At 36.9% G+C, this 18,801-nt stretch overlaps 1 protein-coding gene across 4 annotated transcripts in view; it reads right to left on the minus strand.

Moving 5' to 3' along the window:
- Positions 1-1,556: 1,556 nt before the first annotated feature.
- Positions 1,557-18,801, minus strand: part of YAP1 (Yes1 associated transcriptional regulator) — a 93,278-nt gene continuing 76,033 nt past the window's right edge. For all 4 annotated transcript variants that reach the window (XM_051780186.1, XM_051780184.1, XM_051780185.1 and 1 more), the window contains 3 exons: positions 10,618-10,748; positions 6,473-6,585; positions 1,557-5,830 (listed from right to left, as the gene is read on the minus strand). In XM_051780186.1, the coding sequence (XP_051636146.1) occupies positions 5,592-5,830; positions 6,473-6,585; positions 10,618-10,748 (483 nt within the window). In that variant the 3' untranslated portion in view covers positions 1,557-5,591. The remainder of the gene's footprint in view (positions 5,831-6,472; positions 6,586-10,617; positions 10,749-18,801) is intronic.

Consider the following 18,801-nt stretch of genomic DNA (forward strand, 5'->3'; position numbering starts at 1 on the left):
TTCTCATTCAACATACTTTCTCCATCTGTAGAGAAAAATACATCAGCGGTTTCCTTTAAGAGGCATCAAGTACTGGATAAGCTCTACCGTATATTCTAAAGACAACTTGTTTCTTCAGTTAGTGTTGGTTTTACCATTTCATGTCAACCAAGATCTCTCATGCTGTACAGATGTCTTCCTATTGTGATGACACCTAAATTTAGAGGGTGCAGAAAACCGCTGTTAGCAATAAGAAGTGGTGACAAGGGACAAGAAGCACACTTTTACTCTTCAACGTGAACATATAAACGCTGGATGCTGATACTGCAAATAAAATCAATGGCCCCACTTAATGTCCAAATGAAACTCCAAAACAGGAGGTGCTAGACAGATCATAGCCTGATTTCAAATCATTATTTTGTAATGATCCAAGATGAAAAATGCTTTTTTTGGCTAATAACTTGCACTTGCTTCCTTGGAAGCGTACTATTTCTGACTTAATGAAATTAATACTTTTTATTTTTAACTAAGTGTTGAAAATATTTCAAAGAGCATTGCCAAGTGAGCCTCGAACACCGGAGCAAATATCCTGCTTTGCAGTAATACAGTCTATTTATGGTTGCCTCAGAAGTTCACTCATACTTCAACTACTGGAGTATGTCACCACTTTATAAATGAGAGTGATATCAGCAAATAAAATAGGTGCCTTATCCTTCCCTGGCACTGGTTTTCTAATCTGAGGTGCAAGGTGTGATGTTAGGCTTAAATTTAAAGGACCTGGGTGACTAAAGATGGCTATGAGGGGTACAGGACAAAAGGACAGAAGCATCAAGCCCTGGACCCTTAATTAACAAAACACAAATGGACTGAATTTCACAGGGTTGGGGCATTTTGGTGCTGAATAGTAGTAGTAACTCTGGAACTGCTAAACGCAAATAGTGTACAACTTTGGCCATTACATTAAAAAAACCCCCACTTTTCAGAATTTCTCTTTTAGAGAAGGTCAAAATTAATTAATCCTGTCAAGATATGTTAAACTAAAATCTTCAGATACTTTCAAGGTATGTCATTACATATTTCCCAATTCATAAGTCAAAACCTGGAAATTAAAATAGTGTGTCTTTATTGATAGTCTGCCACAAATTAATGCATAAACTTAGTTAGCCAAAAATGTATCTGCCATCTGAACATGGCAAGCATATCTGCAAAAAGTGGATGCTTTCTTCTAGTAGATAATCAGATGTTCTGTTACCAGCTCTCACTATAGTGCCGAATGCAATTAAAGAATTGTTTTACAAAGCTGCCTGACGCTCAGCAGAATCACTGTCTCTTCATTATTGCAAGGACACGGAGATGTATACTTGAATGTTAAGCCTTCACTGACATTAGTGGGACTCATTTGTCTCTCAGGTGAGCTTGCACACCATGTTTGCAGGATTGAAGTTTATGACTACAAAAGCAGTGACAAGGGGGACAAGAACAGACGCACTACAATAGGCATTCCAACAATTCAATGCATCCATCTTACTGAAGGAAATCATATCTTTACATACCACTGAATGTTAAAAACAAACAAAGAAGTTTAAGCACAAAGTATATATTTATAACAAATAAAACAACTGAAAAAGTATTACATAAAGAAAAAATAATGTAACAGAATGTACTTAAGTACCTAGCTTACAGTCATGCTCGTATCTAAAAATAACATTGGTAAGTAATATATATAATTTTGGACATAATTCTCTAACATACGAAATGATTCTGTGATTCTAAATGTGGAGAGTACTTTTTCCAAGATACAGAACACAAATTATTTTACACAGGCACACCTGTTAATTTGTATAAAAAAACATGCTTGTAAGTGAAAAGGTCACTGTAGTACTAATTTACCATGTAGTGTTAATCATGTTGAAATTGTCTCTTCTCCTTTTGCATTGGTGAGCGCCAACACTGAATGGTACAATATTTGATCCATGTGGTTTACTGACACTGCAACCTGTTTCCAAGCAGTAGCCCTGCCCGGGTGTTAACAGCACAGTACTGTACAGCCCCATCTGTCTGCATATAGTGTATTTATAACTAAAAGCTATTACAATTATTACAATGATTTCTATTTCAATATATACAACAGTATAAAATACTACCCAAAAAACTTTTGTATTTCAAACAATTTTAACCACTTCATCAAACAATGCATTTGCAGAATTAAAAAAAAAAATAACCCAAATTAATGCTGATTGCCAACAGTACAGCATCTCTATGGTATGTTTCCTAATAAATGAGAGAACGGAAGTGTCTTATAATCAATTAAAATAAGTATCACAAAACATAATTAATGTTAGAGCAGTTCAAGGATTCCCAGTTTGTCAGTATCTACCCTAAGCAGTGCTACTCAAATACAGTATAAGCCATTTAGTGTTTCTATGATGAGAATAAAACATTCAAATATTAAAGCTGCGACAAACACACAAAAGCAAGGAAAGAAAATTTGTTCTGTACTCATTTCTGTTGGAGCAAGGTACAGCATGTCAGGAGTTTGCACTCGGTGCATCATATCTGGTTGTGTGTACAGACTGAGGAATGAGAGGCTGGAGAGCAGTGCTGCAGAAAGGGACTGGGGTGTCCTGGTCCATGGCAAGCTGAACATGAGTGAGCAGTGCCCTGGCAGCCAGGAGGGCCAAGTGGCAAAGCATTGCTAGCCGGTCGAGGGAGGGGATTGTCCCGCTCTGCTCTGCACTGGGGAGGGCCTCACCTTCAACATTGTTTGCCATTTTGGGCACCACAATATAAAACAGATATTAAGCTCTTAGAGAGCAAGGGCCACAAGGATGGTGAAGGGACTGGAGGAGAAGCCTTATGAGGAATGGTTGAGGTCACTTGGTTTGTTCAGTTTGGAGGAGAGACCTCATTATAGTCTTCAACATCCTCATGAGGGGAAGTAGAGAGACAGGTACTGATCTCCTCACTCTCATGACCAGTGACAGAACACAAAGGCCTGAAGTTGTGTCAGGGGAGGTTTAGGTTAGATATCAGGAAAAGTTTCTTCATGCACAGGTTTCCCAGGGAAGTGGTCACAGCATCAAGCCTGTCTGAGTTCAAGAAGCATTTGGACAATGCTCTCAGGCATATGATGTGATTTTTGGGGTGTCCTGTGCAGGGCCAAGAGTTGGACTTCATGATCTTGATGGATCCCTTCCTACTCAGTATATTCTATCGTTCTGTATGAGCTACGATACCTGGATACAACTGTGGAAGACAACTGAAATGGAATAAACTCTGACTTTCCTTGCTGTTGTGGTTTTATGTCAGACCATTCAAGTTATAACAACTTAGTGTCCTTTTTTTTCCTCTCCTGAAGGGAGTGAGAGAGAAGAATTCATAATAAAGTTGCAAAAATGCTACTAAAATCCCTATCTTGGACACAATACACTGCTTTAGGAGCTACTGTGTCATTGCACGATATAAGTGGCCTATTTATCGCTGAAGTATTGGTGTAGCAGAATATATTTGTCATTGTGGATGTGTTTTAAAAATTAGTATTTTAAAACTTGCTTGTATCCCATAACAACCCACAAAATTTTGTGTTTTTCAAACACTAATATCCTTACGTAAAATAGTAAGTTTGCATTTATAGTGGCAAATTTCAAATCTCTGCCTCTGCTGCTCCAGTTTTTAAAATGAACTTGGTTCAGAGTTTTCGTTCTTTACATCATCCTAAAACAGAACTATTTCTGAAGCATAACAAAAAATCCAAATGGCAATGATAATATCTGGGGTTTTTTTTGTCTGTTTTGCTGATTCATTCCTAACTTGAAAAATAATCAACGTCTTAAAAAGCAAAACAATAAAACCCCAAAAATCTCTCCTCAGGAATAGTCCCTGCTAAGTGAGATTTTTTTTTTTTCAAAACCAAGTTACACGCCTAGAGTATCTTTATAGTCATGTTATACACCCTTGAAAATAAAGGCTGTTGAGAATGGTGACAGGCCCTTAATTATAGAGGTGTTAACTGGTGACACTTTTTCATCAGAAAAAGCCCAAAAGCCCCACAAAAATTCATAGCTTATATTGAAAGTTTGATTCATGCTCATTTTGTTCATTTAAAAATACTCTTTGGAAACTTGTGTCAACTCCTGCAGACAACTTAGTGATACATCTTTTCCTGTTAAAATAAAGATAATTCATATTCACCTCTACCCCATGCTAAGCTCTACTACTAATATACACTTCATTACCTGCTCATGTCACCCTCTAACACATATCTTTACATTCTTCTACATATAGTGTCCAGGGCTTATTTTTCACCAAACAGAATTTGATAACTATTACACTTAGAAGTTTTAATTGAGGATTTTTTGGTGTTCTAGCCTTTTCATTGCAATGCACAGTGACATTAATGGTTCAGACGTTTTGTCCATGCTAACTTGAGAGGAATTTTTCACCAATTTTTTCCCATTAAGGATTTTAAAATCTAAACTCAGAGATCAAAACTGAAAACCAGAAGAGAGATCAGATGCATGTAATTTTAAAATGGTTTCTGCTACTTTAAAATGCATTTAAAAATTGTACATACAACACAGTATTTTAACTTTTACATTGCTGTTATCAGATTCTAATTCAAAATCTTGCAAATATACACGAAAAATAAGCCACTGGTCATAAATTCTAATGATTACATTCAAAACTAGCCTTTAAAAAAATAAAAAAGTTACAGGCAAAACATACTGGTTTATGTACTCACTAGCTTATCAGGTTACAATAGGCATGTTTTAAGTATAAAAAAGCAGACAATTCAGATTTAAATAAGACTGTGTGAAATCAGAAAAACCCCTTAGATTTCACTATTAAAAAAAACCCCAAGAACACCTATAATTACTTCCCATCCTACAGCTACAGTTAAACCAACTAACAAAAATAATCAAAGTATTGATGACAAACAAAAGTTAGGCTAGAGTATGTGGCAACAATCAAAGTTCATATACGTTTCTATGTAAAATGACTCATGATTTACTATAACATATGAAGAAGAGCACTTCGTGACTAATGAAAGAGCTACTAGTAGAAACACTTAATGCCAAACAGTCTTCAGCCATCCTTTAAGTTGTATCTCCAAATCAGTATTGACTTCTTTTGACCAGATACATCATTTTTGGCTTGTCACCCGAGTATGTCATGTTTTACCACTTGTCACAGGCAGCAGTAGACAACTAGCTAAGCAAACTACAAGCAGTGACATGCAGAAATTAACTCTCAAATCTGAGTACTTAGATAAAATGATATGCAAGCGCACACTAGGACAGAAGGAATGGCATTCGTCATCCAAATAGGCTCATCATCCCTCCCCACCCCCCTTGAACAGTAGTTGCAACAGCAATAGAAAAAAATCAAGATGTCTGTTCTTCAGAGTCAACTGTGGAAAAAAGTCAGCAATATATAACAGCAGCGATGGACAAGGAAGAGCAAACTGAAAGAATCTTGTTGAATATTTGTTCATTTACTTTTTCTGAACACAAGCCAAAGTGTGCCACACTGGCTTGTTCTGAACTTCAGATACAGATGTCCTAATCTCCTTAGATCCTTCACAGATTTAGAATTCAGTCTCCCTGAGGCCCCTATAACCAAGTAAGAAAACTCTCTTTATCTAGCTTGGTGGCTGCCAAGACAGATTCCATGTCATTAAGGATGTCAGAGCTCAAAGCCTCTTGCAGACTTGGCATCAGTTCTTCTCCTTCTATATTCATCCCATCTCCTTCCAGTGTCCCAAGGTCCACATTTGTCCCTGGAATGGCTTCAAGGTAGTCTGGGAAACGGTTCTGATGGGATGGTATGTTACTTTGGCCGATACTGTCACCTAGTTATAACACAAAGTAAGATGGATATTAAATATACTGGAAGTACCAAACCTATAATTAAACAGGACAACTGGTTAAAGGTTAATCATGTGTCTCTTGCATTATACAAACAATGTGATTCACAGAAATCCATCACAAAACCCAAAGGTAACTTGAATGCACGTAGGTGTACAAAGAACATGTCTTTGTTTCAAATTTTCATCTACGCAACCCAGATCTCTACAGATCTTTGATGTCATTTAGCATAATTTGATTTTTACACTTAAAGGAAAAAGACAATACTGAATCAAACACAGTTTTGGAGTAGTATTAACAACACTGGAGGAGATATTATTCTTAGCTCTGAACAAAAAATATACTTTAAAAAGCAAATTCCTTATAACACACTCAAATTCCTTATAACAAGAGCGATACTGTTTATGAGCAATCTCCCATCCTTCCAATACAGTTGATTATCAATACGTTTTTTACAAATCTAACCATAACATTTCTATTACAGAAATAGGGGAAATAGAAAAAATAGAAAAAGGTAGAAAAACAATGCAAAAAGTATCACAGCTTCTCGGAGTTAACTGTTTTCATTGCAAATGGATACAAGTATATTAGGAAAACATGCATTAAAAATGAACACAAAACCAGACCTGTATCCATCTCATCAACACTGTTCAGGAAGTCATCTGGGGTTCTGGGTACACTGTAACTGCTCATGCTAAGTCCACTATCTGTGCTTTCATCTCTGGAGTGATATGTTCCACTGCAACAGAAGAAAGAGAAAAAAAATGAGGGTTTTTGAAGAAAAACAGAGGATTATAGAGGAAAATAAAATAGATGCTTGCTTTCAACCAATTCAAGGGCTTTGCAAACATTGCTGTCCTGAGAAATGCTCTACTGTGATAAAAAAACCGAAGCCTTTGTCTGGGTGGGACACCTGGGTTGTACTTTATGCAGACCTTTTCCAATTAAAACCATATTATTTAGATTCAATTTAACTTGATGAGAGCATATTCAAGCAGCTTTAAGAAACTGCCTACTTGTGTTCTGCATAATTTTAATATTTTTCACACCCACCCACCCACAGCTAAAACCATTGGAAGCATATGAGATAGTCTGTAATGATTATAAAAATAATAATAATAATGATGGTTCATCCTTTCAGGCTTCCATAAGGATAACAAAAAAATATTTCTAACTACTAATGTCCTCATGTTTAATCAACCACTGAAGTATATTTTTAGGTCACTGCTGTTATAAATAGTTGGAACTCCTTTAGCTATTCTTCAATTGCTTCCCACTGCTGCATTACTACTTGTTCAGTCACACGTCAAGGCAATGGAGTGCCCTAATATAAATCAAATACTAGTACAGAAGCTGTCCTGTAAACAAACCCCGCTCAGAATGATCCTGTTGACAGAACGGTTAACCAAACTAATGGCATGGGGCCTTACATGCACTCACTTTCTTACTGCCATCTTACTGCCAGCACAGTGAGTAAAACCAAGAAAGCCACAGTGGGAAATTTGGGATGGGGTGGGGAAGCTGGCCAGTGTATTGAGTTTACATAGCAAGGTTTTGGTAGCAAGGGGTCTGCAGGGATGTACCCTGTGAGAAGGCACCAGGAGCTGATTCGATGTCTGACCCAGCTGGTTCCAGCTGGCTCCAAAGTGGTCCAACTGCCCAAAGCTGAGCCCAACAGTGACAGTGGTGGTACCTTTGTGATAACATATTTTTTTTAAAAAAAGAGTAAAAATGCTGAACAGATGGGAGAGAGGAGAGGAGAGGAGTGAGAATATGTGAGAGAAACAGCCCTGCAGGCACCAAGGTCAGTGCAGAAGGAGGGGGAGCAGGTGCGCCAGATGCCAGAGCACAGATTTCCCCTGCAGCCCAAGGTGCAGACCATGGTGAAGCAGCTGTGCTCCTGCAGCCCATGGAGGTAACATGATGGAGCAGAGATCCACCTGCAGCCCCTAGAGGACCCTGTGTTGGAGCAGGGGGGCACGCCTTGAAGGAAGCTGTAGTCCATGGAGAGGCCAAGTAAGAGCAGGCTCCTGGCAAGAGCTCCAGCCTGTGGAGAGGAGCCCATGCCAGAGGAGGTTTGATGGCAGGAGCAGTGGCCTGCATAAGCAGTTGCAGGAGCACACTGCTACCTCCCTTCCCCTGCATTTCCTAATATCCAGTCTTTTCACAAAATATTTTCAAAATCTATATTTCTTCAGGTTGTGGTAGCATTCACTGAGAATCCTTACTGATTTTCAGCCTGCATACTAAATGAAGATCAACTTGATTTATTGTTCAAATTAGCATCTGAAGACATACTGATATTTCTCATAATGTGCTTGTGAAGTATATAGTATATGTCTTTTTATTAAGAATGAAGAACCAAAATGGTGATGAACAGCTATTCAACATTGGATGCCAGTAGAATGCCATTAGACATATATATGTATTAGATTTCATGAGGACATCTTTACCATACAAGAAAGAAACCTAACATTTCTTTACAGTTAAATCATAAATACTTCTCTTTTTTTAGATTGATTTAAGAATAGAATCACCACACATTTGACACAATCCTAATAAATAAACTATTTAAAACTTCTGTGAAAAAAGATGCTGGTTTACTTTATGGGACAAAATACTAAAAACAGAACTGAGGCAATGCTGAACTAAATCACTTTAGTGGAGAAGGCTTTTTGGCTGCTGCTCTCACACTTGGAATGTCCAGCACTTCTCTTCAAATCACTCCTTAATATACATTTCCTCTTTCTTCCACAAGGATTTCTTCATTTAGTAGTCATACCACCCAAAATTACCACATTGAACTAAACAGCATTACCCAAAATAGAGTGGATTCTTCTTCAACTAATAACTATTAAAATATGTGTATACAAAAGAAGAAATACCAATTTAGGAGTTAAACAGATAATTACCATCACTACCAATATAAATCTAGCAGACAAAAATATATGAACAGCGTGGTAAATCAAAAGGTGAAATAGTCTAATAAAATCTGCACTGTTGAATGACCCATTCAAAAAAATCAAATATGCCACAATGACAGGAAGTACTGAAGATAGCAGGCAGAAGATTAGACTATGTACATGAAAACACTACTGCATGTTTTCTCAAATTGCTCCAGTGTACTCATTATTTTCTGAGATTTTTTTTTTTAATGTTTCTATTATACAAGCACTGGACTACCTAAAATTTGGATATCCAAATTCAGGGCCTAAAACTAGGACCTAGGCCTAAAATTAGTTCACCAGGAACTTTATATACAGCCTATAAAGACAGAACAAAGTATTTCCCTAAGTCTGAACTTTAACATAAGGAATATCAACAAGAACTTTAGAGCAAAACTATTGGACTGCTGTATCTAATTCAGGACAGCAAAGCATTTTCACAAATGTCCTTTCTTAAAAATCCCTTTCCCATACCCATATGATAGAATTAAATGAGGTGATGCACATAAAATAACCTAGAAGGAGACAATGCTCAGATCAAAATGCAAATTAAAATATTCTGAACTCAAGTCAAGTACACATTTTTAATATTTTGTGTGGAGTAAGGGCTACAAAAAAAGCCCACAAACCCAGTCAAACCTATATGCAACTAGGCAAGCAGTATCTTTTTGCACTTTACAGTAAATATCAACCTGCCATGAAATTACAAAACATGAATTTGCCCTTTCTAGCTTTTGTCCTGTTTGTAGCTAATGGCAAAGATCCATCACTTTGTATTTCATGTGTGTAGACTCACAATGGATAAACTGCATCAGCCCATTGCTGTGGCCATTTGAAACCTGAAGAAGTTTTTCTTTCAGAAAACAGGTTTTGAAGATGTGAGGACCTGTATGTATGATGGCAACAGCCTTCCAGAAATTCAAGCTAGTATGTTACTAGAACACATCAAGACCATCATCTGTCTACTGAGCCTTCTCAGGAGAGCAGGTCAGGTTTAACATTTCTTGTCCTTTCTATACTTTAGGACAAGACCAGCACAGCTGCAGCTCACACAAGACCCCAGGATGAATTCCATAGAGGATAAACCGTCCCTCTAACAAAAAATTAAGTTTTCTAGTCATATTTATCTGTGTAGGAGATAAATTTTCCTGAGGGGCTACCCAAAATACAGACATCATTCATCTCAAGCTCCAGCAGTTTTTCCAAAGTTGTAATGTTTAGAATGAAGCATTTACAAGCTGTAATTTGAACAGTATTTCCAGCATAACAAACACTCCAACTCAGAGGGATTAAGGAAAAAGTTATATTAAAAACTAGTGTATACTGTAAAATTCTAATCTTGAATTAAAATACCCACTTCAAAATAATACAGCGTTTAAAATGAAACATGCCACTATTTGCAAACCTAACATTAAGAGAGTAAAAATACTGCTAAATACTTGAAGTGGAAGGAAGGGGTGAATGGAGAAACTTTAAAATTAACCTCAAGGTGTAGTCCTAAATGTGCCTCACAGTTCATTTGATCTCACAGCAAGCTATTCACAAATTCTTTGAGTCAGTAATTTGAAATGACTGTTAGTCAACAGATTATGCAGAGACAAACATGTTATGACTTTGAATAAAAACCTTCCTACAAGTCTGAACAGACTACTTCCTCCCACAGGAGACAGCTTTTAATCCTCAACTTTTACTAGACTTGCCATTTAAGGAAAGATTCATTTACAGCTGTGGCTCTTGGCACAGACAGATGTTCAAAATAAACTATTACATGTACCAAACAGAATTTTAAATCAAATTTTTTTCCTCTAGTAGCTACTCCTACAAACCTGTTAAGAAAGGGATCAGAACTATTTGTAGTCATTGTTCTCAGTTCCTGAGACATTCCAGGAGATGACACGGGGTTTTGCGATCCACCGTCTTGTTCCATTGTTGGAAGCTGGCTACGGAGAGCCAATTCCTAGAACAGCAGGAGGGGGGAAAAAGAGAGATCATGTTAGGCATTTGAATGCACTTTTCAGATACACAGATACATGACATTATAGATAATTGATGCTTTTACTGCTTCCAGTTACAAGAGTTAAATGAAATTAAGTTTCTGAGGACAAAGCAAGAATCTGTCCTGGCTTCAATGACAATGCAAGTTCCCCAAATCATGCCCAGCATTACAGAGACTGCACTGAAAATGTATTTATGGATACAAATATCTGTATATTTACATAAATATTTTCTAATTCATTTCAATATCTTTTCGCTAAGTATATTCTTAAGACCAAAAAAAGAATTGCTAATACTATCTGACCCCAAATATATGTCTGTCTACCTCTACTGATTAGCACTTTCCCCCTGTTTCTCTTAAATTCTGATTCACTCCCCGGTTTCCTTTGTACCTTTCTTGTTTCAAGTCTTCCCCATTCAGTCTTCCTGTTTGAGGCATGTATATGGAAATTTCTGACTGATCAAATCTATTTGATTTGTCCCACAAATAAATCCCAAAGCTCTTTAAATCCCGAGTAATTTCTTCATAAAACTTAAGACACTGCTATTCTGAAGTTACAAACCTAGATTACATATACATTTTTACACATCTGACTGTTCACCAGCTTGAATCAAACCATCCATAAAGCCTGTCATTAGTAATTAATGAAAATAAGTTTTAACATAAAACACATGAAATTAAAGGTGGATGGAGATAAGCAGCACTTTATGCAATTTCCAGTGATCCCTCTCCCCCTTTTTAAACAAGTAATCAATGAGTCAAACATGTGAAAGAAAAAATAATTTTCTTCAAGCAACTCTCCTAAAACATCATCAATGGTTCACCATGACTGAGCTTTGTTAATGTAAAGACTGGTAAATAAATCTTTTGACTATCTTGTTACTATTATTAGTAGTATGTCATTTCCAGGTTGTGCCTGGAAAGATAACCTCAGGCAAAACCAATCTTGTCAGTCTTGACAATACTCAATATTTCTCACTTGTAAAGTGAAAGATCTTCATCCATTCTCAATGACAAACCTAAGGACTACTGTACTGTACACTTTTAAAATATAAAAAATAACCTTTCTCCAATTCTTCTAGTGTTTTCTTTTAAAAAAAGTTTAAGGTTATTTTATTTTCCAGCAGACTGTGCTGGAATACTTCCCTCCTGCCTGTTTTTTTATCTTTTCTCATCTGCATATGCTTCACTCCCATTCCTGCTGATTATTATTACGTATCCCTTTAATACCAAGTTTTATGTCTTGCACTAGAAGATTTTCTCGCTACACTTGATTAGGTCTTTGCAGAAAGTGTACAAACATATCACTGGTTTTTGTGTTCATCACATCCAACTTCCTACTTCAAGTAAATCCAGTCCCCTGCTTACCACCACTTACTTTGCCACTGTTCTAACAAATAGTAACAATACTCCTTCCTCATTTCCAGATCACATGATGCTAGGCACCTTCTAATAATTTATAAAGGTTTATCCATATAATTTTCATTTGCTTATGTACTAAACCCAAGTTGAAAGCCTATATAATGAGGTCTTACTTTACAGCTAAGTATACAAACTTGTATCAGTCACAAATTACCTGATATACAGGTAGACTAAATCCATTTAGAAAAAAAACCAAAAAGTTTTCGTTCCTGGAATGCTTCCTAAACAGTGATCTGAAGAAGGCAGAAGGTCTTAAAACAGCCATCCCAGAGATGGTTCACTCACATGCTTTGTCCTTTTCCCCTTCCCTCTTGGTTTGATCTGTACATTGCATCTTTATTTCCTTGAGCTGCAGTCCCTGACTAGGATGAAGAGGAGGAGCCAAAACTGCAGAAGCAGCTTAATCATACACCAGTGCCACAAAGAGTAGTAAAAAAGCAAAACCAACATGGACTCATTTTTGTATACGAAGCATGAAAGTGACATTGTATCTCATTGTGTGGTAGGCCTGGTCTTTCCAATCAGCACTGCCTCCTGACTTAATAGTTGAGAGAGTGAGAAAAAAAGAGAAGAGGAAATCCATACATGCCCCCTTTTCAAGAGCTACTGACAACAGGAAAGAAAAAAGCCACAAATTCTTTTCTGTTTACCACATTTCACTGAAGACCCACTAAAAAGAGCTGTATTAAGCCAGGAGAGACAATTGTATTTTGCCTATTCTTTGGTATGTACAATGTAGTCCAACTAGTATTTTTAAAATTAGTACTACTTTTACCCTTGTTTCAACAACACTGCTAAAAATGCAAAACTACAACTATTTTTAACTATTTATAAGTAGCATTACTGATACTTATTTAGAAGTCAGAAGCACTTTCCCCTTGAAAGAATGTTATTACATTAGTCATTTAAGTAATACACTTATGTCATTCTGGAAGTCTGAAAGAGAAAGGAGTTACCCAAAAAGATGGACTACTCAGAAACAAATACAGAGCAATTTTAAATCATTATGTAAGATAAGCAGTTTCCTACAAGCCCTAAAGAATGTATTAAGACTATTTTTCCTAAAAGGTCCACGTAATGGAAACTGAAGTTGTGTTGCTTGAAGAATGGTCTTTTCATTTCTCTGTCTTTATAAAACTGATTTGCAATAAAAAAACTTACGCTTCCTAAATGTAAAAAAATGTATGGAAGGGTACCAGCCTCTCCCAGCTCCAAACAGAGCAATGTGAACTCTAGGCTTTTAGTTCATGCTTTAAAATATATCCTTTATTAGAAGTATTTAAAGTCTGGAGGCAAAAATAAAACCATGACAAAATCCTGGCTTAGATTTCTATAACCTGATCTCATCCTATTTTTGTAAGTATGTCAAACTTTTTTTAAGTACCTCTGGGAAAAGAAAAGATTAATACCTATTGGTAACACAAAAGCTGAATTTTTGTTATTACAAAAAGACCAAAATGATCTGTCTCATCTCCTTAAATAATTTTAAAAATAAGGTCAGCACTGTGTAGTTTATCTGGCTGACCTTATCAATGTCTTTTTTGTCATAATTGCATACAGATTAAATTTTACATGCAGTTCCAGGTCATTCACACCATGTCCAAAGTAACTTTATAAAAATACCTTTTTCAGAGCATTTTTATCTTCATGTCCTTTTCAGGAAAGGCAGACGACTCCCTTGTGCAACTCACTTATCATATTCTTACTGTATCAAACATATGATACACTACTCAATTTGAATTAATATATGCTTTTAATTGGTTTTATAAATTTACTTTAAGAGTGCTAACTGTAACATTTCTGCCCCCAACCACTGCTCCACCGTTTGACTATCAAATTATCCACAAGCTTCCCTGGCATGGGAGAGAAGTTTTAGGGGAAGGACAAGACCACACACCACCAGTTTCTTCCTCGTATTAACTGTCTGCATTCTTGTGACGGCCACAGAGTTACAGCACATATACAAAAGAAATAGGGAAGACACACAGACAGATGAAGACAAATAAACTCAGCAATGATGAGTTATGCAATTTGTGAAGAGTAAGGGGAAAACATACCATTCAGTGTTGCAACTGTGAAAATCAGCAAAATTAATTTAAGAGGTGATACTCACAGAGTGATAATTAATTCTATTGTATACACCTAGAAAAGAACTCAACGCTATGTAGAGCATGACAAGCGCAGATAGGGCAGCATAAAATGGAATAGACTTTTGTAATAGAAGTCTAGCTTCTTGTCTGGTTTTGCAGACCTTTGCTGTGCCCCTGCTTCATATTCCTCTTGAGTATAAAGCCATTGCTTTATACCCTCTTAGTATCTATATCTACTCCTGGCTCCACAGCACTACACCTGCACTGCTGAAGTGTCTCAGAGTTCTGTAAGGAAGGTACCTGTCAGCAGGAGTAAGGAATCAGGAAGGCCATGCACAGCTGAATGGCCTCCCTCTACCGCTTATTATTCACAGCCATCTCATACTCGGTCAACGGGACTTGTATCTTTTGCTGCCCAATTGCTTTAGCAGTACTTCTGTGATTAAGTTTTGCAACTGCAAGCAGCACTGGTGACTACAAGAAACCCTCTGCAGAGAGTTGCAACTCCTATACAGACACAAAATGTGTCCTGAAGCAATGAGAGGCATTGGCAATGAAGGCAGTTCCGGTTTACTCTACAGACTTTAAGACAAGGTGTTTATCCATAAAGATCTACTTTCAAAGTAAGCAATATAATTATTTTGTTGATCTGTAAAGCTTAGGTGCAAGTCCAATCAACAGCTTCTGAATTTTCAAATTACTAAAATAATACAAATATCTTTCCTACTGGGTATCTTCCAGCTAATGCGGCTCATCTACTCCTACTTAAACCAACAGTGTGTGAAACTCAAACTCTTGCCACATGAACTAATAAAGTTTCACTCAGATCTGTGGTTTTCAATAACAAATGAAGCTACTCTACTATTTCAGGACCTGAATAACATTTAGAGCATTTAGTTCCCAAGATGGCTGAACAAAAGCAAAGTTGCTTTTGCAGTAAAACTATCCGAATTCCACCTTTTGCATACTTTGATGGCAGCCAGCATACACTGCCCCCCAACAAATGCAGCCACATAGGACACCCTTTCAACAACTTAGTCTCAGTCTGCTTATTTATGTCCAATCATGTATTTTAAGCAGTACCTTAGTGCATGCTCATCAGAAATACCAGAAACTTCAACAATAATGTGGTCAAGGAACATCTCCATAATTTCTACAGGACATCACACTTCAAGCTGAAATCCTTGATGCTCTGACAAAACTTTCATATTTATTTCATAGTGTTTAGAAGCAGCAGAGTTTTTTAGTCAGGTCAGAGGAAGATCTCGATTTCTTAATCACTCTGGGTCAACACAGTGGGCAACTCCAAGTGACTTTCTACTGATAGTTACAGATGGCCCTTGACTGCATATTCTTACCCTCCTTTCAGCTGGGAACTAGCATTTGTATGGCCATACACTAAGCCAAATCAGAAAACAGATCAAGCTGAAAAATGTTTTTTTCTGACAGATCAGATATTTGATCTGTCTTGCAGTGTGGCCGCACCAATGCTTCAGCTAATAGATTATGCAAAAAGGACATTAAATACATCCTGTTCTGCTGTCTTATTATTAAGGCAATCACTGGCAGACAGCCGAGTTAAACACCTTAAACTGCTGCAGTTCAGTTTGCCAGAGCATGTCTACCAGACCTCTCAGCAAGAAGTAATTTTATTAAGAAGCAAATATTTTGCTTAAAAAAATACCACACAACTCCTCAGCTGCAGTCTTCAGTCCCAGTTTAGGATTGCTCTAGCCAGCTGACTAAGTCTTCCTGTGAATTAATTTTCCAAGTCACGGTACTGTATAGGTGTGCTACCTTATGTGTAAGCTTCATGGTACTCTGTAACAAAGCTCTGTGCAACTGATGCTGAGTAATTGACAGGTACTTCACAGATTATCTGAACTAATCTTTAGCTACCTAAAATACAAGTGCTTTCCTAGAATCAGATGCCTATATAAAGACAGTAAGCTAAGACTTGTTATTACATGCTGAATTTACTGCCGCAATCTAAAGGAATCAGTTCATTAATTGTAAAGATTTTTGGAAGGTAGTCCAGTGAATAACAACAGTTTGTTACCTAATGAAGTCAAATATTCCTGTCAACTAAAGCTTATCAACAGTTCAATGAAAGCTGAGATAAATAAATGCATACAAAGTTGATTTCTGCTTCCTTGGAATCTTATGATATTATATATGCTGCTCGGCTCCCTTACCTTCATGACAGTTCTCTAGTAACTTTTGTTATCGATTTTGGAGAGTACCAACTTTCTGTCCTTGCTCTGTTTCACTGTGCTAAAGAAACATCTACCAAAACTTAAACCACGAGGGATAAAGCAGAACTTAGCACTAGTAAAAAGAGCTATCAAGCAATTAAAACCCAACGAAAGGGTCACAAATAATACCTGAAGTCTTCAGTAAAACTTCCAGCCTCACTAATCATAGAAGTCCAGAGAGTACAGAATTCAAGACTGCACTTGTTTTAAATGATATCTTCCTTTCTTTCTAGAACATGTCCCAAATCTGACAGTAACACAGCTTTGTATTGGTGTGCATGAAAAGTGACTGAAAAAAAATTCTTTCTTGTAAAACAATTTATGAGTATTCTAAGAGTTTAATATTTACTTGGAATACTCAAAATCTCAGCTAAGCTGATGAAAGGTGTCAAACATCAATCAAGATGAACTTCTAAAAAAACAGGAACCACAGGAAACTAAAATAACATTTCAAACCCAGTAACTATTCAGTACTGTAAGTGCATATATTTTATGCAGTGCAAACATGAAAAAAAGTATGAAACAAAACCAAGTGGCTCAGCAGAGAGTGACAGACTGGCCGTATGTCTCTGCAGATTCTATACCGAGAAGGGAAATTTCCAGGATATCACTCAAAAGTTGATTAGAAATGAGTTTAGGTCAACTGGACAGAGAATATGAGAGGAACTTCATACAATATAAAGGACAAAAGAACGGAAACAATCAACAGAGAGCACATTCCAGGTATACAGAACTACCAAGAAAGCAGTACAGAGGTAATGAAAAGCCAAGCTGGAAAGCACAGCTGAACAGAGTAGCAGGGAAACAGGGCTGTTCTCAGAGATCTCATTTCAGTGCTAGAAACAAGCAGTAGATACAGAATGAGCAAGCATATACATAGGAACCTATCTCATAAATGTCTGTGCTGATCTTACTAACAAATATCTTGATATTAGAAGCAGATAAATAATAATTCTTCCAGTCTTAGCATGAGAAAGTTGTTTGCACATCATCTAAGAATAATGCCATCAGTGCCTTCACATTATTTGCCTCTATTTCTTTCCATCACATACCAGAATCTGTTACTTAATATCTGGCCAATTTTATGACATATACAAAGCTGATTGACATCTGCTGTAGGTGAGACATTGTTGACAACCAGATGCTAACTGTAGAAAAATGGAAGGAGAGCTACTGGGGATGGAGAGAAACTCAAGTCATTCAATCTCTTAACTAAGACAGATAGACATCTATAAAGTTTCATAAATAATTGATAATGAAGAGCGTTAAGTAACAGGACAGATGCTTGGTGTTTTCAAATTTCCTGGATGTATTGACAGTTCTTGTTTACACACGATAAGTCTGGAAATTACAGTTTTTGCTACAGATACCTTTGACTTGGATATTTTTAGCATTACAATAAAATCCTCATTCAAACAAGGAGAGTCTCTTACAGTGCTTGCTAAAAACAGATGAAGCTGAGCAATTGTTTACTCCTTCCAGAAGGTGCTAAGGCCTCCATACATAACACCTGGAGTGTTAGTGTCACTACAGTATCACAGCAGAGATAAAAAGTGGTAAAGACACTATACTATGATCAGTCAGTACTAAAAAAACCTGACCATAGACAACAATGCACCCATGGTACTGTATCCAGGATACATGGACAAAAATGTCAAGAAGGAAGAGGATGTTGGACTAGATGACCTCTACCAGTCCCTTCCAACTTATTTGATTCTGTGATTTAGAAAAGCTCAGAGATCCCATTAAAAGTTAAGGACTTTTTATCCATATAAGCCAGATATTTCATTAGAGACAAGCTTTAAGAATGCTGGTGTCACAAAATTTCTTCACAAACAAAAGACTTTAGTCTTCCCAGAATTAAGAGCACTGAACATATGAAGATTTTATTTTCAGTATTCCTTAAGAGAACATCTAAAATTTAGCAAGAGAAGCTATTATTCTGTCACCAAGCACACCTTTATCATCACGAAAGCAGATAATTCCTTCAGACCTCATTAACTTTTTTCAAAAAGAAAGAAAGGATCTGTCAGAAAGAAAAAGTTGACTGAAGAAATGTTCATTCTTTCTACAGACTTTTCACAGATTCACTAGGTCATCTGTGACCTGATTGGATGTACAGATAGCATCATGGGAGAAGACAGACAACAATTGCCTCTATAGTACAAGGCCTCAAGAAGCATTTAGAGAACAATTTCCAGAAGCACTTCTCTAAGCACTTTCTTCCACCTGTGGCTGCTCAATACG

The sequence above is a fragment of the Manacus candei genome, unplaced genomic scaffold, assembly GCF_025592945.1.
Source record: "Manacus candei isolate 608988 ecotype Guabito, Panama unplaced genomic scaffold, ASM2559294v1 h1tg000014l, whole genome shotgun sequence".
NCBI classification, from domain to species: Eukaryota; Metazoa; Chordata; class Aves; order Passeriformes; family Pipridae; genus Manacus; species Manacus candei.